The sequence below is a fragment of the Heloderma suspectum genome, chromosome 4, assembly GCF_057233095.1.
Source record: "Heloderma suspectum isolate Gila_16-S chromosome 4, 16-S_ref, whole genome shotgun sequence".
Taxonomy (NCBI): Eukaryota; Metazoa; Chordata; class Lepidosauria; order Squamata; family Helodermatidae; genus Heloderma; species Heloderma suspectum.
In genome coordinates this window covers 24,389,427-24,407,825 of record NC_139461.1, presented here as the reverse complement: position 1 = coordinate 24,407,825, position 18,399 = coordinate 24,389,427, and the positions used below count along the sequence as shown (strand labels likewise).

Here is an 18,399-nt window from a genome sequence, read left to right as displayed (position 1 = left end):
CCTGCTTTGCACATAACAAGAAACCACTGTGGGTGAATTTCCCTGTGGGGCTTGTCAACTACCCCAACAACCCACCCTTGCCAGATTTGCACATAACAAGAAGCTACAGCGTGCCCCCACCACACTCTGAATATTTAAAAAGGTGGCCGCCGCTGCAACGAGAAGCCCCGAAGTGAAATTCACCTATGGTGGCTTCTCATTACATGTGAACCAGGCCGCTGCGTAGCGGGGGATTAGGATTGTGTTGGCACTCTCTGTCCTAACTGCAGCTTTCCTTGCAGTTCACACTTTGGAACAAATGCTTCCTTAGGGGACTATGGGCATAGAGCCCAATGTATGTATGTATGCCTGATTTGCACAAGCTTGTACAGATTGTGAAAAATCAGCACACGTGCATTGGGCTTTAACTCCAAGGCAAGAGCTACAGGTAACATGTCAAAGGACATTATATGGAGAGTGTGAATGTTTGCATAGGATTATCATGTAGTTTCCTAACAGATGCTTGCCTGTATGATACAGGGAAGAGTTAAAAGAATAACTTACCTCTGCCACATTTGTGTGTTCGTCTATTGAAACAAATATCTTATACAGCAGGGTTTCAAAATAATCACCCTGCACTCTGTTCATAACAAAACCTTCAAGTGGGGGCACTGAAAAGAGAAGCTATGTTTAAGATGCAATCTAAGGATATTGTTGATGCATAAGATGCCCCCCCCATCTTTGTAAATAAATTATACACATTAAAATACTTATTTTTGCATCTATGTCTAGAAGAACCTGATCTTGGCATAGGGCCTCTCATGTCAAGCTAATAAGGCTCTAATTTTTCAAATTCCGTTTTACAAAATAGGAATTCAAGAATATTACATCTGCAGGATCAAAATGTATGTCACACTTTAATACCATTTAACATTAAGTTCTGTATATGAGGTTCCAATGCAAGTGATGTTCTTAGATTTTATTTTGTATTGCTATTTATTTATTTATTTCATTTTTATACCGCCCAATAGCCGGCGCTATTAATATTTCAATAGTGATAGGGGTTTTGACCAAATAAATGTACTTAAGGTGCAATCCTATGCATGTTTAAATGGAAAAAAGTCCTACAACTCACAGCATTCCTCAGCAAGCACGCCTGGCTGGGGAATGCTGGGAGCTGTAGAACTTTTTTCCATTTAAACATGCATACGATTGCACCTTAAGTACAATCCTATGCATGGATTGGTTGGACTCGATGATCTTATAGGCCCCTTCCAACCCTACTATTCTAAGATTTAGACAGTTATCTATGGCAAAATGGAACAGAAGACAAAGGGAGGTATGCTAATTTTATTATTTCACATTGAGGTGTGCCCTGCATTGTCATTAGACTGGAGAAGTCCCTTTAAGAAAGACTTGTACTTACCTGCTATACAACTGTCATCTGATATTGGTACATCAAGGTAAATAAATCCTTTATTATATAAGCCTAGAGAAAGGAAAACAATGCCATTTTACAAAGACATGCCACATGCAGGTGTTAATAACCTAGGACACATGACATGCCAGATTTAGACACAAAACTCATGAATTAAGGAACTGCATAGTCTCTCTACTTTTACAACAAGCAACTGCCAATAAACTATGAGAGATGCTGAATGTGTCTGTGGGGGGCGGCAGGGAGAGAAAGAGAGAGAAAGAGAAAAGGGAAGTGACACCCTCCCCTGAAGCATTTGCATTCAGCTAAGGAGATCTTTGAATCAGAACAATATACTTGGTTGTTAACTTCATTGAGACAGATACAGACACACACACACACACACACACATATATATATATATATATATATATATATAGTATTTCCTTAAGCAGAGCAATCACAATGTAGGTAAATACAACCTGTAACACTGAAGGATGATTTAACTTGGGGGTGAAGACTAAAATCCATGCTTTATCCAAAAGAATACTATGTTAGCAAGCAAGCAGCATAACTTTTTGGGTATCATAGATTTTGTCCAAGTTTATTCGTATAAAACCCTAAAGAAGTTCATGGTTGGAAATATGTATAATTATGGCTGTATTCCTAATCGCATGTGCTCAGAAATATGCCCCACTAAAATCCAAGTATGAGTAGTTCTCAACAAAGAGTGAGCTGTAAGTGTCTGAACTGTTCTCTTCAGGATAAAGGTTATAAAGGGATAGTGTTATATCTGAAACAGAAAGAGCATCGAAAGAAAATATATGCAACCTATGTGTGTGACAAGGGTGGTGAAACCCTTGGAATTATACTCACATAGCCTTTTCATTCTATGTGATACACAGATTTTACAGAAACACTGACATTTTGCAGGCAAAATTACATTGGCCAGGATCCAAACAACTGTGAAATTAGTTCCATAAGCCGAAGCAGGCTTTTATTACCACCCCCTCCCCCATGTCACAAGGCAAAACTGCTTCTGAAACTGAAGGGAGCTTTAAAAACAGCTTGTGGTATGGCATGGGGATCACTTATTCCAACAACAAAATGAAAAATTCCACTGCTCTATTGCAAGCCCCTAGCAAAGCCTAGGTAATTCTTTGGATCATAGCCATTGTCTGGAGTGAAAGCTTGGAGACTTCTTATCTTAAACCTACTACAACAAATACAACATGCAGAAATTATTATTCAGTTAAATGCCCCCCCCGCCCCACTCACTGTGAACTACATTATAATCCAGCGATCCAGCAAGCTGAGGACCTGAATCAATGATCTTATCAATAGCAGATTTTTCAGAAGTAGAGCAAATCTAGTGAGAAATGTTTATATTAAAGCACATATTTGCATTAACATACACATCTTTTTAATTTATCCCAAGTACTATTTAGACTGAAGTTTGACAAATGAAGACATGCAACTCAAAACCATTTTGAGAGCCTGTTGGTGGGCTAATCAGGCAGGAATTAAATACTAGAATAAACTTTCACTAGGAAAAGCCCCCCCCCCCTTTCATAATACTAGAATCCAAGTATTATGGCAGCAGGATAAGGACAGACAAGAAGAAAGCACGTCTTTATTTAATGTATAATTAGCTTAGGGAATTCAATCTCATATGATGAGGCTACAACTATCTTAGATTACTTTAAAAAAAAAGATCAGACAAGTTCAGAGAGTACAGTTCTATCAATGGTTATTAGCCATGATGGGCAAATGGAACTCCCATGTTCAGAAACAGTTTATCTCTGAATATGGGATGCTGGAGATATTGACCAGGTTCACACAATCATGGGTTGTTCTAAGGTTATGTGAGAGTTGTTTAACCTTTGCATAACCCACAATGCCTAGGTTCTCAAATGACACAACAAGCCATGGTGCCCACCTGCTGTGGCTTGCATATTCAGAAAGGAGGATGGCACACATCGCAATCCACCATAGCTTAAATAAACCATAGTGGGCTACAGTGATTGTGTGAACAGGCCCTGTATATAAGCCCCTTAGTGATTATATGTTTGCACCAGCAAAAAGCTGTTACAAGGGAATTTCAGGGGTATGTTAAGGTATCCTGCTAGCCTTGCATAGGACACTGTTTAAACTGTAACAGCTAACATCATAGGCATTATCCGTAAAGCAATGTGACCCATTTTCAGTGAAATGCCATTATTGCTAGAACTGTAAAGCAACTGTGTCAAATGTATTCGCCACAAGAATAGAAATGTGAAGGCCTTAAAAAATACAACAAAGAAAAAAGGGGGGAAATAAAGGGGGAACCAGTAAAAATAAAAACATTTTCCTCCAATTTTTCCCCAGGCCTTCACATCTTTACAAAAGAACATTTTCAGATCATAACAAATGTGATCTGAAAACATTCCTGATCTGAAGAATGGGATGAAACTATCTAAGTGACAAGTTTCACTTAACTTAAACTTAAGTGAAAGCTTAAGTTTACTTAAATCAGAAAAGTAGTGTGAAGATACCTTTATGTCATCCTCTGTGATGTAACCAGCTTGTACCACCCACCAAGCCTCTATGGCAATCTCTACTGGCTTCAGGGGTAGCAGATCACGAGCTGTTTTCCTTCTGAAAAATTTCTGAAGTGGCACAGTCCATTTGAGATTGCACGTGTCAAAGACAAGGGTGACAAATTTACTACCTTATAACACAGAAGCAACTAATACTCATGTTTTCTGAATAAAGCATACTTAAGCCTTTGAGCCCCCAAAGCACATTTACCTTAAGAAAGGGTGTCACTTTTCATCATTACTCCCCAGACATTTTTTGTGAAATAAATCTTCTACAGACTACTTCAGTGCGTTTTAAAAATGTGTAGGTTTGAACTGAGCAAATTGGATAGTTTCTAGGGTCGATAGATGTTACTGTTCTGCTTTATCCTTCAATTTACACACACAGAAAAGCTATAAGATTTTTAAAAATTGAAGCATAGTCATTTGTATTTCTGTAATCTCAAAACTAGGCTCACGTAAATGTATTCTGGGGTGACTGATTGCACGGCTCCAAACTGGGTTGGATGCTGGGCAATCTAGCACGGCTGTATGTAACAGCAACTCTCAACAACTGCACAGACACCCTACAAATCTCTGAACACCATTCAAGGAATTAGTTTTGATCTATAAAGTCTTCAATGCCCTGTGGTTAATATTCCTAGAGATCTGCTTCCTCCATTATGCCCCATCATAATCTGCAAACTTGGCTGAGAACTGCCATTTGCTTACACTTTCCATGCACCAGGCACATAGAATGACACATTGAATGAGATGAGAGGATCTTACCAAGTGATAATTTACCACAGCTAGCATAATAACCCTTAGATGGTCATCTAACAGCTCTGGTAACCCTCACTGCGTGGGGCTGCCTTTGAAGATCACTTGGAAATTACAGTTAGTTCAGAATATAGCAACTAAGCTGCTAACTGGGGAACAGCTTATGTCAGTGTTGACACAACTTCACTGGTTTACATTTCAGAGCACAATTCAAAGTGCGGATGTTTACCTTCAAAGTTCTGACTGTCTTGGGGTCTGGGTACTGAAGGCCTACCTTCTGTCACATTTACCTGTCCATTTAACTGAGATCTTCATTGGAGGCCCTTCCCCAGGTGCCTTTGCCTTCTAAGGTGAGGTGGGTGGCAACTGAGGAGAGTTTTCTACTGTGGCACCCTGTCTTTGGAAAGCTCTCCCTAGGGAGTGTCTGCATGGTTCCTACCTTGTTGCCTTTTGGGTGGCAGATGAAGACAATTTTATTTCCCCAGAACTTTATAAAAAAATTCAGCTGAGCTTGGTTTTAACCTCCTCCTGTTTGACTGCTTTTACCTCTGCTGTTGTAATTAAATCACTTTTTATTCAATTGTTTTATTCTTGTTGTTTTATCAAGTGTCATTTGTCCTGAGAACATTCTGAAGGGCAGGATTTAATTTTAATAAAGAAATAATGTTCCGCCAAATGGTGTTAGTGGGAATTTTACTGCATGTGATCAGCAATCTGGGGAATAGAAAGGCAGAACTTGGCAGAAGACTGTAGGTGACTGGACTCACACCATGGCAAGTTAACAATTGGTAAACTGCCATTTGTATTCAGCTAAATCAAGCTATCTTTGATGACAGGCTCAGAAGTGTGAAATGCCCCTTGCTTTCCAAAGCCAAATAAATAGAGCAGTCTCTCCTTCTAGGTTTTCAAAAAAGGCTGGTTAGGCATCTATCGGGGATGTTCGAAGTATAGATTATTGCTGCAACCTGTTTTAGAGAGCTGGACTAGAGTGACTCACGTCTATGATTCTTTCCAAAGTGCTGCAAGCCTTTTTTATTTTGATAGTTCTCTGTAGCCCAAGGCTCAGTTCAAGAATGGCAGGTGGGGTTTCAAAACATTTTGTACTTGAGATTGAAATTATTTGGTCTTTTTAATGTACGTTCTTGTTTTAAAGGCATATTATACATCTCTAGGATAGACTATGAGTATTATGTCAGATGGAGAACAGGGTGAGGGGAAAAGCAAAGAAAACTGACCACATACTTTTGATGATCTACAATGGTTCATTAGATCAATGTACTGGTTTCGTCCTATGCCAAGCAGCCTTAGGCCTGTAAAAATAAATATCTTTCGTAAGTTCCTTAAAACAGAATTACATTCATGAAAGTATTCTGAGACACAGGGATACTATCCTCTAAAACTGCTTCCATCTTTTGCTTTGTAGGCAAGGAGAGTTGTTCTTTTTAGCAAGGCCAGTGGGTGCATCCATCTATGAGAAGATGAATTTGAACATTACCATTTGACATTACAATACATTCAGTAGGAAATATTCATAATGTTCCTGTTTTGTTTACAATATGCATATATAGCACCAAATAACTTCACCCTTGATTCAAAAGATGCCTGGCAATTCAATCTGAAGCACACTCATAAATGACAATAGTATTTGACTGGCTTGGAAATATAAAAGATTTCCTTATGTCTTTTACAGCCTGGAGGTTTCAGGCTATGCATGCAATTATTATCATTTTTACCAAAGACAATCTATTGTCTTAGAAGTCTGCTCTGGAAGTGTGGGCTTTAAATCCAGGACTTGCAGTTGGGACAATGGAGAAGGGGAAAACCTAATGGTTTTCTTACAGAGACAAATACTGAAGTGAGTTATTACTGTCCCTCTTCTAGGTCAGCAATGGTCATAGTCAGCAATTCAGAAAATCAATTCCTTCTTACTGAGAGAGCCTCGTGTGGCGCAGAGTGGTAGGCGGCAGTATTGCAACCGAAACTCTCCCCAGGACCTGAGTTCAATCCCAGCGGAAGCCGAGTCTCGGGTAGCCGGCTCAGGTCAACTCAGCCACCCATCCTTCCGCGGTCAGTAAAATGAGGACCCAGCTTGCTGGGGGAAAGGTCGTCACGACTGGGGAAGGCAATGGCAAACCACCCCGCTATGTCTGCCACGAAAACGCCAGTGCAAGCGGCGTCCCTCTAGGGGTCAGTAATGACCCGGTGCTTGCACAGGAGGAACCTTTCCTTTCATTCCTCTTATTGAGAAGTATAAATTACTCGTAAGTGGCTACATTTGCTTCAAAGGGTGGTATGCTGACAGCTAACTATGTGAAAGCCAGTGTGGAAGGCTGTGAAGCGGGTACAATGGAATGATGTAAAATTTAATCTAAATGTTATTATGGTTTATAGCTGAGACAATAAACAATTATCCACAAGACAGGCACTTGATGGGCTGGTGTTTTATTTTCTTAACTATTTTCCTGTTATTTTGTTATTGGTGCCTCTTTGGTTCTCTTTATGAATGTCAGGCACTTAATCCTAATTTCAAAAGCACTTTTAAACAAGTGTTATAACTTCAAAAAGGAACTATAATGTAGTGGTGCTTTTGCAAATAGGAGATATATTTACTGCCGGAGGCTGCTTGGGAAGGAGCCTGTGGGAAGGAGGACCAGCCAGCTGTACCAGGTGGATCCTGAGCCTGCTTCTGCCCCCACCAAACAGGTACTTAAGGCGGGGCTGCCAGAGGCAGCGCCTCGGCATGCGCCTCGGCATCACACCAAGTACGACACTAAGTGCGCACTTAGCATCGCACTTGCAGTCGCATGGAACAGCACCTGAAGACCCACCCACCTGCCTCTCCAGAGACACCAGCAGCCACAGATACCAGCAGCAAATAGCAGCAGCAGAGGGCAGCAGCTTTAAAGACTAGGGAGAAAGGGGCAAACGTGGACTTTATCTGCTCCTTCTTAGCTGCTGTTCTCTTTTATCTCTTTTATATTCTTTTACACTGTTGTACATTTTATATCCTAACATTTTAATATGTGCCTGGGAGGACTATTGAGCAACTCAGGGGGTCGGGGAGGTGCCACCATAACTGTGGTCACGGGCAGGGGGAGGTATGGTGTTGGGGGATTAACAGGCCAGATGAGGAGAAGAGGGGCTAGACACCTTACAGCTGTCCCCTCTTCTGGTTCTTCCCCCAACCTGACGGTTCCTGGCAGCCTTACCAGACTGCCCTCGGACCTGGTGGTGCTGCTGCTGAATGCCAGGTCGGCCCAAAATAAAATCTCCCTCATCCATGATTTGATTGTGGATGAGGGGGCTCACCTGGTATGTATTACTGAGACCTGGGTGGGGGAACTGGGAGGGGTCACTCTCTCCCAGTTGTGCCCTCCTGGGTACTCAGTGCAGGACCAACACCGACTCGAAGGTCCGGGGGGGGGGGGGGGGTTGCCGTGGTCTATAGGAATTCAATCTCCCTCTCTAGGCTTCCTGCCCATTCAAGTGCAGATCTTGAGTGTTTGTACCTTGTGTTGGGTATCCAGGACAGATTAGGGATTCTGTTGGTGTATCGCCCACCCCGCTGCCCATCAGACTCCCTGCCTGAGCTGACGGGGGTGGTCTCGGACTTGGTGTTGAGTACCCCTAGGATGATGGTCCTGGGAGATCTCAACTTCCATGCTGAGGCCGCTGTATCCGGGGCGGCTCAGGACTTCATGGCCGCCATGAAAACCATGGATGGGGCTGTCCCAACATGTCATCGGCCCAACGCATATAAAAGGACACACGCTTGATCTGGTTTTCTCGACTGGGCAGGAGGATGGTGATCTGAAAGTGGAGGAGTTAACATCTGTCCCTTTGTCATGGTCAGATCACTTCCTGCTGAGGTTTAGAGTCCTGGCAGCCTTCCCCCTCTGCAAGGGTGGGGGACCTATTAAAATGGTCCGCCCCCGGATATTAATGGATTCCGATGGATTCCAGAGGGCCCTGGGAGATTTTCCTGCTGGTATGGCTGGTGCTCCTGTCAAAGCCCAGGTCGCTCTGTGGAATGCAGAGATGCCTTGGGCGGTTGACACGATCGCGCCCAAGTGCCCTCTCCCTCTGAGCAGAGCCCAGCCAGCTCCTTGGTATACACCTGAGCTGAGGGCAATGAAGCAAGAGGGGAGATGGCTAGAACGCAGGTGGAGGAAAACTTGTGCTGAGTCTGACCGAACACAGGTAAGAGCCCACTATCAAGCCTACTCTGTGGCAGTAAGGGTGGAAAAGAGACAGTTCTTTTCCACCAGCATTGCATCTTCTCAGTGTCGTCCAGAGGGGATTTTCCGAGTGGTTCGCAGCCTGTTACATTCTGGGCCAGGGAGAGAGATAGTGGAACCCTCGGTGGCACGCTGTGATAAGTTTGCAAGGGACTTTGAAGATAAAGTTGCTCAGATTCATCATGAATTGGACACCACGATTAATGCAGTTCCATTGGTAGAGGCTTTCAGAGCACCGTCTGGTCCAGTTTTATTGGATGAGTTTCAGTTACTGAGGCCTGAGGATGCGGACAAGGTGCTTGGCCAAGTCCGATCGACCACTTGTGTGCTTGACCCTTGCCCTTCATGGCTTATTAAATCAAACAAGGAGGGGATGTTCAGCTGGGTCCAGGAGGTTGTAAATTCCTCCTTGAGAGAGGGAGTGGTGCCTGCCATTTTAAAAGAGGCGGTAATTAGACCACTCCTGAAAAAGCCTAACCTGGACCCAGAGGATTTTAACAATTATAGGCCAGTGGCCAACATCCCCTTCCTGGGCAAGGTGCTTGAGTGGGTGGTTGTAGGACAGCTCCAGGCACTGTTGAATGAAACAGATTATCTAGATCCATTTCGATCGGGCTTCAGGCCTGGTTGTGGAACGGAAACTGCCTTGGTCGCCCTGTGGGATGACCTCTGCCAGGAGAGGGACAGGGGTAGTGTGACCCTGTTGATTCTCCTGGACCTCTCAGTGGCTTTCGATACCATCGACCATGGTATCCTTCTCGATAGGTTGTCTGGGCTGGGAGTTGGAGGCACTGCACTGCACTGGTTCCGCTCCTACTTGGATGGCCGATTCCAGAAGGTAGTGCTGGGGGATTATTGCTCTGTGCCATGGCAATTGTGTCATGGGGTTCCACAGGGCTCTATTTTATCCCCCATGCTGTTTAACATCTACATGAAACTGCTGGGGGAGGTTATCCGGAGGTGTGGGCTGAGGTGCCATCAATATGTGGATGACACTCAGCTCTACCTCTCTTTCTCATGAAAACCAGGTGAGGCAGTGGCTGTTCTGAATCAGGGCCTGGGCATGGTAATGAACTGGATGAGGGCCAATAAACTGAAACTCAATCCAGATAAGACGGAGGTAATGTTAGTGGGTGGTTCGTCTGCCTGGCTAGGTGATATTCAACCTGTTCTGGAGGTGGTTGCACTCCCCCTAAAGGATCAGGTTCGTAGCTTGGGGGTGCTCTTGGATCCAGAACTGTCACTTGAGGCACAGGTGAACTCAGTGGCACAGAGCACTTTTTATCAGCTTAGGTTGGTATACCAACTACGCCCTTATCTGGACAGAGAGCCTAGCTACAGTTATCCATGCTCTGATAACTTCTCGTTTGGATTATTGCAATGCGTTATACGTGGGGCTGCCTTTGAAAACGGTCCGGAAACTTCAGCTGGTCCAAAATAGGGCAGCAAGATTGTTAACAGGGACTGGCCAGCAAGCTCATATTACGCCAGTACTTTTCCAGCTGCACTGGCTGCCAGTCCATTTCCAGGCCCGATTCAAAGTGCTGGTATTAACATTTAAAGCCCTTAACGGCTTGGGGCCAGGTTATCTCAAGGATCGCCTCCTCCCATATGTGCCTGCCCAGACTTTAAGATCATCCTCAGTGGCCCTTCTCCGTGAGCCCCTGCCAAAGGAAGTGAGGCGGGTGGCTACTAGGAGGAGGGCTTTTTCTGCTGTGGCACCTGGGCTCTGGAATGAGCTCCCTAGTGAGGTTCGCCTGGCACCTACACTGTATTCCTTCCGGCGCCAGGTGAAGACCTTTTTATTTTCCCAGCCATTTTAGCATTTTAGCTTTCTAAACTTTTAGCTTTGTTGTTTTAAATCTGTATTTTAAACTCCTGCACTGCTGCTAGGTTTTATTGTGGTTGTATTATTATATTGTGGTTTTAATGTTCTACATATTTTAAATTGTTTTATTGTATGCTGTTTGGTTTTAATTTTTGTGAACCGCCTAGAGAGCTTCGGCTATTGGGCGGTATAGAAATGAAATAAATGAATGAATAAATAAATAAATGTCTTTAGAATAGACATTTATTTAGCCCATGGAAACAAAATGTAATTGTATACTTACAATCTGCAGCAGTAAAATTGGGCAATGAATCATAGCTTTTTTCACTGTTCATTATATCCTTTATAAAGGAAAAGGAAAAGTTACAGTGTCACTTTGTAGCCTCTTATTTCATAACTGTGCATTGATGCTATATCAGTACATATGTGAAACCAACTTTGCTTCCAAACTCAACCTTATTGGGGCTTTGTTTTTATGACCTGGATCTCATGCAACGCCAATTCATAGGTTGTTTAACCCATGAATTGGCAGGGCTGCAAGCAAGCATGTTGCCTCCCGCACACTTGTCGCTTCTGCTTTCTATCAGGTTTAATCAACAACCCAGGAATGCCCCATTCGGGATGTCCGAACCTGGAACTCTGGGTTGTTGAAGGAGAAACAACTCAAACTTTTAACCCAACAACAAGCCATGGGTGATTGTTGGGTTAAACTATGAGTTGTTTAACACTAAACAACCCAGAGTTTCTGGTTTGGATGTCACATCAAACAGCCCATTGCTGGGTTGTTGATTAAAGCTGATTCAAAACAGAAGTGGTGAACATGACAGAATCAGTGCGCTCATTCCATCACTAGCAGCCCTGATAGCCCACGGTTTAAACAACCCATGGGTTGTTGTTGATAGCACATTTACCTTAAGAAAGGGTGTCACATTTTATCATTACTCCCCAGACATTTTTTGTGAAATAAATTTTCTACAGACTACTTCAGTGTGTTTTAAAAATGTATAGGTTTAAACTGAGCAAATTTGATAGTTTGTAGAGACAATAGATGCTACTGTTCTGCTTTATCCTTCAACTTACACACACAGAAAAGCTATAAGATTTTTAAAAATTAAAGCCATGGTTTAAACAACCTGTGAATTGTCATTACATGTGAACTTGGCCTATCTCTTGGTTTGGAAATGTTCTGCATTATAAATAAATTCCAACCCCATCCCGACAGTAGTCTAAAATTAGATGCACAAAATTAAGGAAACACTGATTTTAAGCAAGACCACCAGATTAAGACATGCACACAGACTGTCCCATCCATTTCACTTGAGAGAATTGATCTGCACATTAAAATAATGCATTCCAGTGCTCCCACTACTGAAACGCATGGCAGGGAGGTGGGGGAAGAGTGACTGATGTGCTCTATGCACAAAATGGCACTCCCACACCAAGAACAGATTGTTGGACTGGGACAGAGACAGATGTGAACTTCACAATTCTCATGCCATCAGTTGTGAAACTGTCCGGTATAATGTCTTATTGATTACGTTTGTACCCAGTCATTGCTCCAAGGAAGCATACATAGATTTATTCTCCCCATTTTAACCTCTCAACTATCTTGAGGGAGGTAGCTTGCCCAAGGCCACCCAGTAAGCTTCATGGGCGAATAGGGAGGTCTCACCGTATCAGCTCTGAGACTATTCTAGATTAACCAGTTTAAGGATTATAGTAAATATCCTGTAGCCCAAACATTAGACGCTACAGCACCAGGAAAAGCTGTCATCAGCTATGATGCAGCAAAAAGAAAAAGGAAAAAAAGAATGCTGAGAGGGCAGGTCTAGAGGCTTCAACTGCCATCAGAAGGGCTTCATTGGACACATTTTTCTTTTATTTATTTATTTATTTATTGCATTTATACCCTGCCTTTTTTCCTCTTGCTAGGAACCCAAGGCGGCTTACATTATCCTCCTCCTCTCCATTTTATCCTCACAACAACAACCCTGTGAGGTGGGTTGGGCTGAGAGTGTGTGACTGGCCCAAAGTCACCCAGTGAGCTTCCATGGCCGAGTGGGGACTAGAACCCGGATCTCCCAGCTCCTAGTCCAACACTCTTGCCACTATACCACACTGGCTCCACATCTTGCCCTGAGGGGATGGGAATAAAGCAGATACAACTTGCTGAGTGGCTACCATCTAACTCCCCCCCACACACACAACTGGCACTAGAAGGGAGTCTGGGGAAACATCTGGCCCTGAGGGGATGGGAGAAGAAAGAGATTAATCTTGAACTCAAAAGAAGAGGAACTGAAGAAGAGAAAAGAGGAACAGGCCATCCCAGAAGGGCAAGAGATACAGTGCAAACATGAGTTAAATTGGTTCCAGAATAGGTATACTCCCAACCATCTGGGCACCGGAATCAAGCATCACTATCAGGCTTTTTCCTCCTTCCCTCCCAATCCCTTTCATTGTGTCTTGTGTCTTTTTAGACTATAAGGGCAGAGATGTAAGCCTGAAGGCAGAGACTCTCGAAATATTGATTCTTATAAGCCGCCCTGAGAGTCTTTGACTAAAGAGCAGGATAAACATGCTTTGAATAAATAAATCTTAAAAGGGTTTTCAATTCAACACATAGATATAATTCTGGATCTAGTCACCTTGCAGAGTAGTAAAAAAAGTTATAATGGAAATGCATCAGGGGGATGGTAGACCAAGATGAAATCCCCCCACCCCCAGCTTCTTAGAGGAAGGACTGGATAAAAAAGAGGTAATCAAGATAATAACAATTCCACTTTTCCTATGTAGAATGGTGCTGTAGCAACAGTGGCACACAAATCATGGTGTGCTCCACTGCAGTTCTGCGTATCCACAGAATGGGGACATAAATGATCCGCTTCATGGAATTCAGTGGCAATACTCTAATTAGAAAAGAGCTGGCCACTAACCACAGTTATCAGCAATTAACAATTTATATTGCACTACAATACGCATGTTTGTTCCTGCCACATGAGGAGACATTCAAGGGCTTTTTGCCATTTCCTCTGAAAACAAGTTTGCACGTTCCTTCATTGCAGTAATTTGGCTGCAAGCCCAAAGGGTGATTGTCAAAGTGGTGTGATGGAGAATGTGTTTCCTGATACTTATTACGAACAGTAGTCTGGCAAAAAGCTAACAATAACGGACATATGACTCCAGTTGGCAGGCATTATGTTACGCTGCAGTGGCATGAATTGCTAGAAGGCACCATACGCCTCCCTGAAGCACTTCTCCAAGCTCACCTCCATTATTCCTGTGTAATATGAAAAGGGTGTTATTCTCAGGCCTTTCACCATGATGTCAGACAAGTGGTATGGGTATAACATGAGATGATCTCTGCTGTACTTTAGCAGTTCCTCATAGTATTTGCGTTCATCTTTCTTGACATGCTTAACTGGGAGAAAAAAGAAGCATTATTACATTTAGCAACAGCCTCCGTAAATTAGTTAGACTGTTAGATTTTTATGGGGTGCAAATGAAAACTTGGAGAGGTTCCACAGCAAACTTGGAGGTCCACTTGCATAGAGATTTGGATGCTCTGTGTATCCATACAAGAAAAAAGACAAAGTAAGAGGAAGAGGGTTGGTAGGTATATAGAAGTTTATGGCAGAGTGGTAGAAAGGCCATATTGCACCATACACAATTTGTTGCACATACAGGGTAATTATTTAGTCAGTGAATTGTTCCCAATAATCCAACAGTCTTAAAAAGAGAGCAGCCAGCCAACAGAGCTCAGGAACCTGAATAAGCTTGTAGATCAACAATATCATCATGCAGAACTGAGGCTAAGTTCAGTGCAGGGAACTGGGTATGCAGAAAGGTATACTTCTGCTGCATACTTGAGAATCACGGACACTCCAGTAAGAAGTATTTAAGAGCAAGGGAGGGAAACACTACAAGGCATGCACATGGGTGGGGGAGGAATAAGAGATAGGATAATAGCATAAAATGGACTGCAAAGCAGTAAGAGAGGTAAATCTCGACTTATGTGCACACCAAGATCTTAAAACGTATTTCGTGGAATTAATATTCAAGAAAATCAAGTTCATAAAGCTAATGGAACTTATTTCCATGTTAATGCATGTACGTTTTTTCAATGTATTTATTTAAAATGCATACACCTCTCCTGATCTGCTCAAGCTCAAGGCAGCTTACAAACATAAATGATGTCAGCACCTTCTGGGAACAGCTGTAAAGTACATTCTGATAGAGAGCAAAAATTCCCTACCAGCCTTCCCTCAGTTGCTCCTATGCCATTGTGTAAAAAAAAACAAACTTAAGTTTTTAGCAGGTTATGTACCTTTTTGTTCTTTCATCTGGGCTTCCTATACATTAGTCGAAGTTGTCTGCTTATTAACTTCAGCACTGAGCACACAGCTAGCATTGACATGTTTCTTCAATGTAGTATTACAGCTGTATTTATTTATTAAATTTCTCAATCGCCCATCTGGCCTGTCACCTGGCCACTCTGGGCAATTAGTACACCAGTTTAAAACAATAAAATTCCACATTAAAATATTGTATTTCTAAAAATACCCTTTGTTGTTTATTCGGTCAGTCGCTTCCGACTCTTCGTGACTTCATGGACCCTAACCCACCCCTAAAAATACCTTAACCCACCCCAAATGTTTGCCTGAATAACCACATTTTTAACGCATGGCAGAAGCTCATTAAAGAGGGGGCATGGCAGAGTTCCCTAGGGAGGGAGTTCCACAGAGTGGGGGCCACCACAGAGAAGGCCCTCTCTCTCGTCCTCACCAGCCTAGCTGTCCTGGCTGATGGGACAGAGAGGACCATCCGAGGCTGATCTTGCTGAGAGGCCTATCTGGTGTTGCTGGAGGTGCTCCTTGAGGTAGGGCTGGGCCAGAACTGTATAGGGTTTTAAAGGTCAAAACCAACACCTTGAATTTGGCCCAGAAAACAACTGGTAACCAGTGCAACTCCTTCAGCACTGGAATAATGTGATCACGCCGGCGGCTGCCTTTAATCAGGCAAGCCGCCGCGTTCTGTACCAGCTGCAGCTTCCGAACCGTGTTCAAAGGTAACCCCATGTAGAGTGCATTACAGTAGTCTAGATGAGAGGAGACCAAGGCATGTACTACCGATGGGAGCAGATGGTCAAGGAAGGTAGGGGCATAGCCACCGTATCAGATGGAGTTGGTACAGCGCTGTCCGGCTCACAGCTGACACCTGAGCCTCCATGGACAGCTGCGAGTCCAAAATGACCCCCAGGCTGTGGACCTGATCTTTCAAGGGTAGCTGTACCCCATTCAACACCAGGTCAACATCCCCCAACCTCCTCTTGTCTCCCACCAAAAGTACCTTGGTTTTGTCAGGGTTCAGCTTCAGCTTATTCCTCCCCATCCAGCCACTCACCGTCTCCAGACATTTGGACAGGGATTCTACGGCCAACCTTGGTGAAGATCTGAACGAGAGGTAGAGCTGCGTGTCATCTGCATATTGATGACACTGCACCCCAAACCTCCTGATGATAGCCCCCAGTGGCTTCACATAGATGTCAAATAGCATCGGGGAGAGGATGGAACCTTGTGGCACCCCACAAGTGAGCGGCCATGGGTCCGAAAACTCCTCTCCTAGTGTTACCCTCTGGTACCTGCCGGAGAGGAAGGACCGGAACCACCATAATACGATGTCTCCAGTGCCCAACCCCTCCAGGCGGTCCAGGAGGATACCATGGTCAACGGTATCAAAAGCTGCTGAGAGGTTGAGGAGAACAAGGAAGGAGCATTCACCCCTATCCAAAGCCCTCCTCATATCATCCACCAAGGAGACCAAGCCATTTCTGTCCCATGCCCAGGCCTGAAGCCCGATTGAAATGGATCTAGATAGTCGGCTTCTTCCAAGTGTGCCTTCAACTGCATTGCCACCATCCGCTCAATCACCTTGCCCCAAAATGGCAGATTCAAGACTGGGCGAAAGTTGTTCAAGACTTAGGGATCCAAGGAGGACTCCTTTAAGAGCAGTCTTTTCACTGCCTCCTTGAGGGCTGATGGCATCACTCCCTCCTCAAGGGAGGCATTCACCACTGCCCTGATCCCCTCACCCAGCCTCTCTCTACAGTTCATAATGAGCCAAGATGGGCAAGGATCAAGTAAGCAGGTGGTCGGCTTTACAGATGAAAGCACCTTGTCCACTTCATCAGAAGGAAGAATCTGTATATTAAGAGATAGCAATATTAAGTTTTCAAAAACATTTTCCATCTTCCATTTTGGTATTTCTCTACTCACCTAAGTTATTTCGGTACCGTAGCTGATTGCGGATACTATATAGCACAACTTGCTTCTCATATTCTCGCTGTGAGTTTCCAAGACCCTATGAAACAAAACATACTCATTTAGTTAAAAGCTTCACATAATGTGTTAAACTTGAGTGTCTACAAATTAACCCCATTCTTGGGCACACAATGCTTGAAAGTACCATTTGTCTCAATGGGACTTCCTTTTGAGTAAATAAGCTTGTTGTACGGCCCCAGGCCTGAACCAAGCTATTAGCAGTTTTAGAGTGGCTTAGATCCACAATGCTCTCTGCCTTTGGTCAGGGGGCTGCTGTTTTCCTTTAACTGGCCTCCTGATGTAGCCAGATGAGTCAAAAGGGTGAGAAGCAGCTCCAAGAACATTCTTCGCTAATGCGGAGAATGTCTTATCACTGAGAAGCCGAGCTTGTTTACCCTAAAGCTGCAGGTGGCTATGCTTGAGAACCAAGTGGTGTTAGTTTATGCTGAGAATGAATGCTAGGGGCGCATGCTGCTGAAACGCTGCTTATTGCTAACCTGTAGAGTATAAGACCCATGGTACCCAGTGGCTCGGGGTTCAGAGAAGCTGTCTGATCCAACCATTGGGTACACCTGTGTGCTCTAAGTTACTCAATAGTCTCCTTGTAAGCAAACCTTTGAGTCTGATTTATCACTATCTTGGCACTTCTAACCTAATAGTTCAACACCCATGGCTGGGGCAATACATTTGTTAGGGCTGCAATTTTAATACACAGATTGGCCTAAAAAGTTGTTATAAAATCATAGAGAGGTTAAAAAACAGTCTGAGGTTTTTGTCCAGAAAAAAACAATTGTTAGAACTGATTCATACATCCTTTGATCAGATGGCAGCTGCAGGAAAAGGGCCTGAAAATACTGTGTGTGCTAGCTCCTTATTTGTGGCCTGCTGGTAGCATCCAGCCACTGTCCTGGTTTAGTGTTACGAGGACAAGCTGCAGCAAGCCTTGGCTTGCACATTCCCTCCTGCATGGCTGCATGGAAACTGGGAGCTTCCACTTCCATTTTACATTAACCACAGTTTAGCATTATGTCCAAACTGTAAACTGTGGTTAATTTTAACTATGGCTTGTGGAAACAAACAGCTTCTTAAACTATGGTTTGAAGTTGGCTTGTTTAAACAAGCCATAGTTAAGATTAATGAGTCTGTAAGTTTGGACAACACAGCAAACTGTGATCAATCTAAGATGGAAGCAAAAGCTACTGAACTCCTCCGAGGATGAAACATGTGAGGTCAAGGCTTGCTTAGGCTCATTTTGTAACACTGAACTATGGTTAAGCCTTTA

General features: G+C 43.5%; 1 protein-coding gene across 3 annotated transcripts in view; it reads right to left on the bottom strand.

Annotated features, from left to right (window-relative positions):
- Positions 1 to 18,399, bottom strand: part of FAM91A1 (family with sequence similarity 91 member A1) — a 44,597-nt gene that overhangs the window by 23,455 nt on the left and 2,743 nt on the right. For all 3 annotated transcript variants that reach the window (XM_084848829.1, XM_084848827.1, XM_084848828.1), the window contains exons 2-9: positions 17,073 to 17,157; positions 14,067 to 14,218; positions 11,084 to 11,141; positions 5,977 to 6,044; positions 3,931 to 4,044; positions 2,675 to 2,765; positions 1,406 to 1,468; positions 544 to 650 (exon numbers count right to left, since the gene is read on the bottom strand). In XM_084848829.1, coding sequence (XP_084704955.1) covers positions 544 to 650; positions 1,406 to 1,468; positions 2,675 to 2,765; positions 3,931 to 4,044; positions 5,977 to 6,044; positions 11,084 to 11,141; positions 14,067 to 14,218; positions 17,073 to 17,157 — 738 coding nt within the window. The remainder of the gene's footprint in view (positions 1 to 543; positions 651 to 1,405; positions 1,469 to 2,674; positions 2,766 to 3,930; positions 4,045 to 5,976; positions 6,045 to 11,083; positions 11,142 to 14,066; positions 14,219 to 17,072; positions 17,158 to 18,399) is intronic.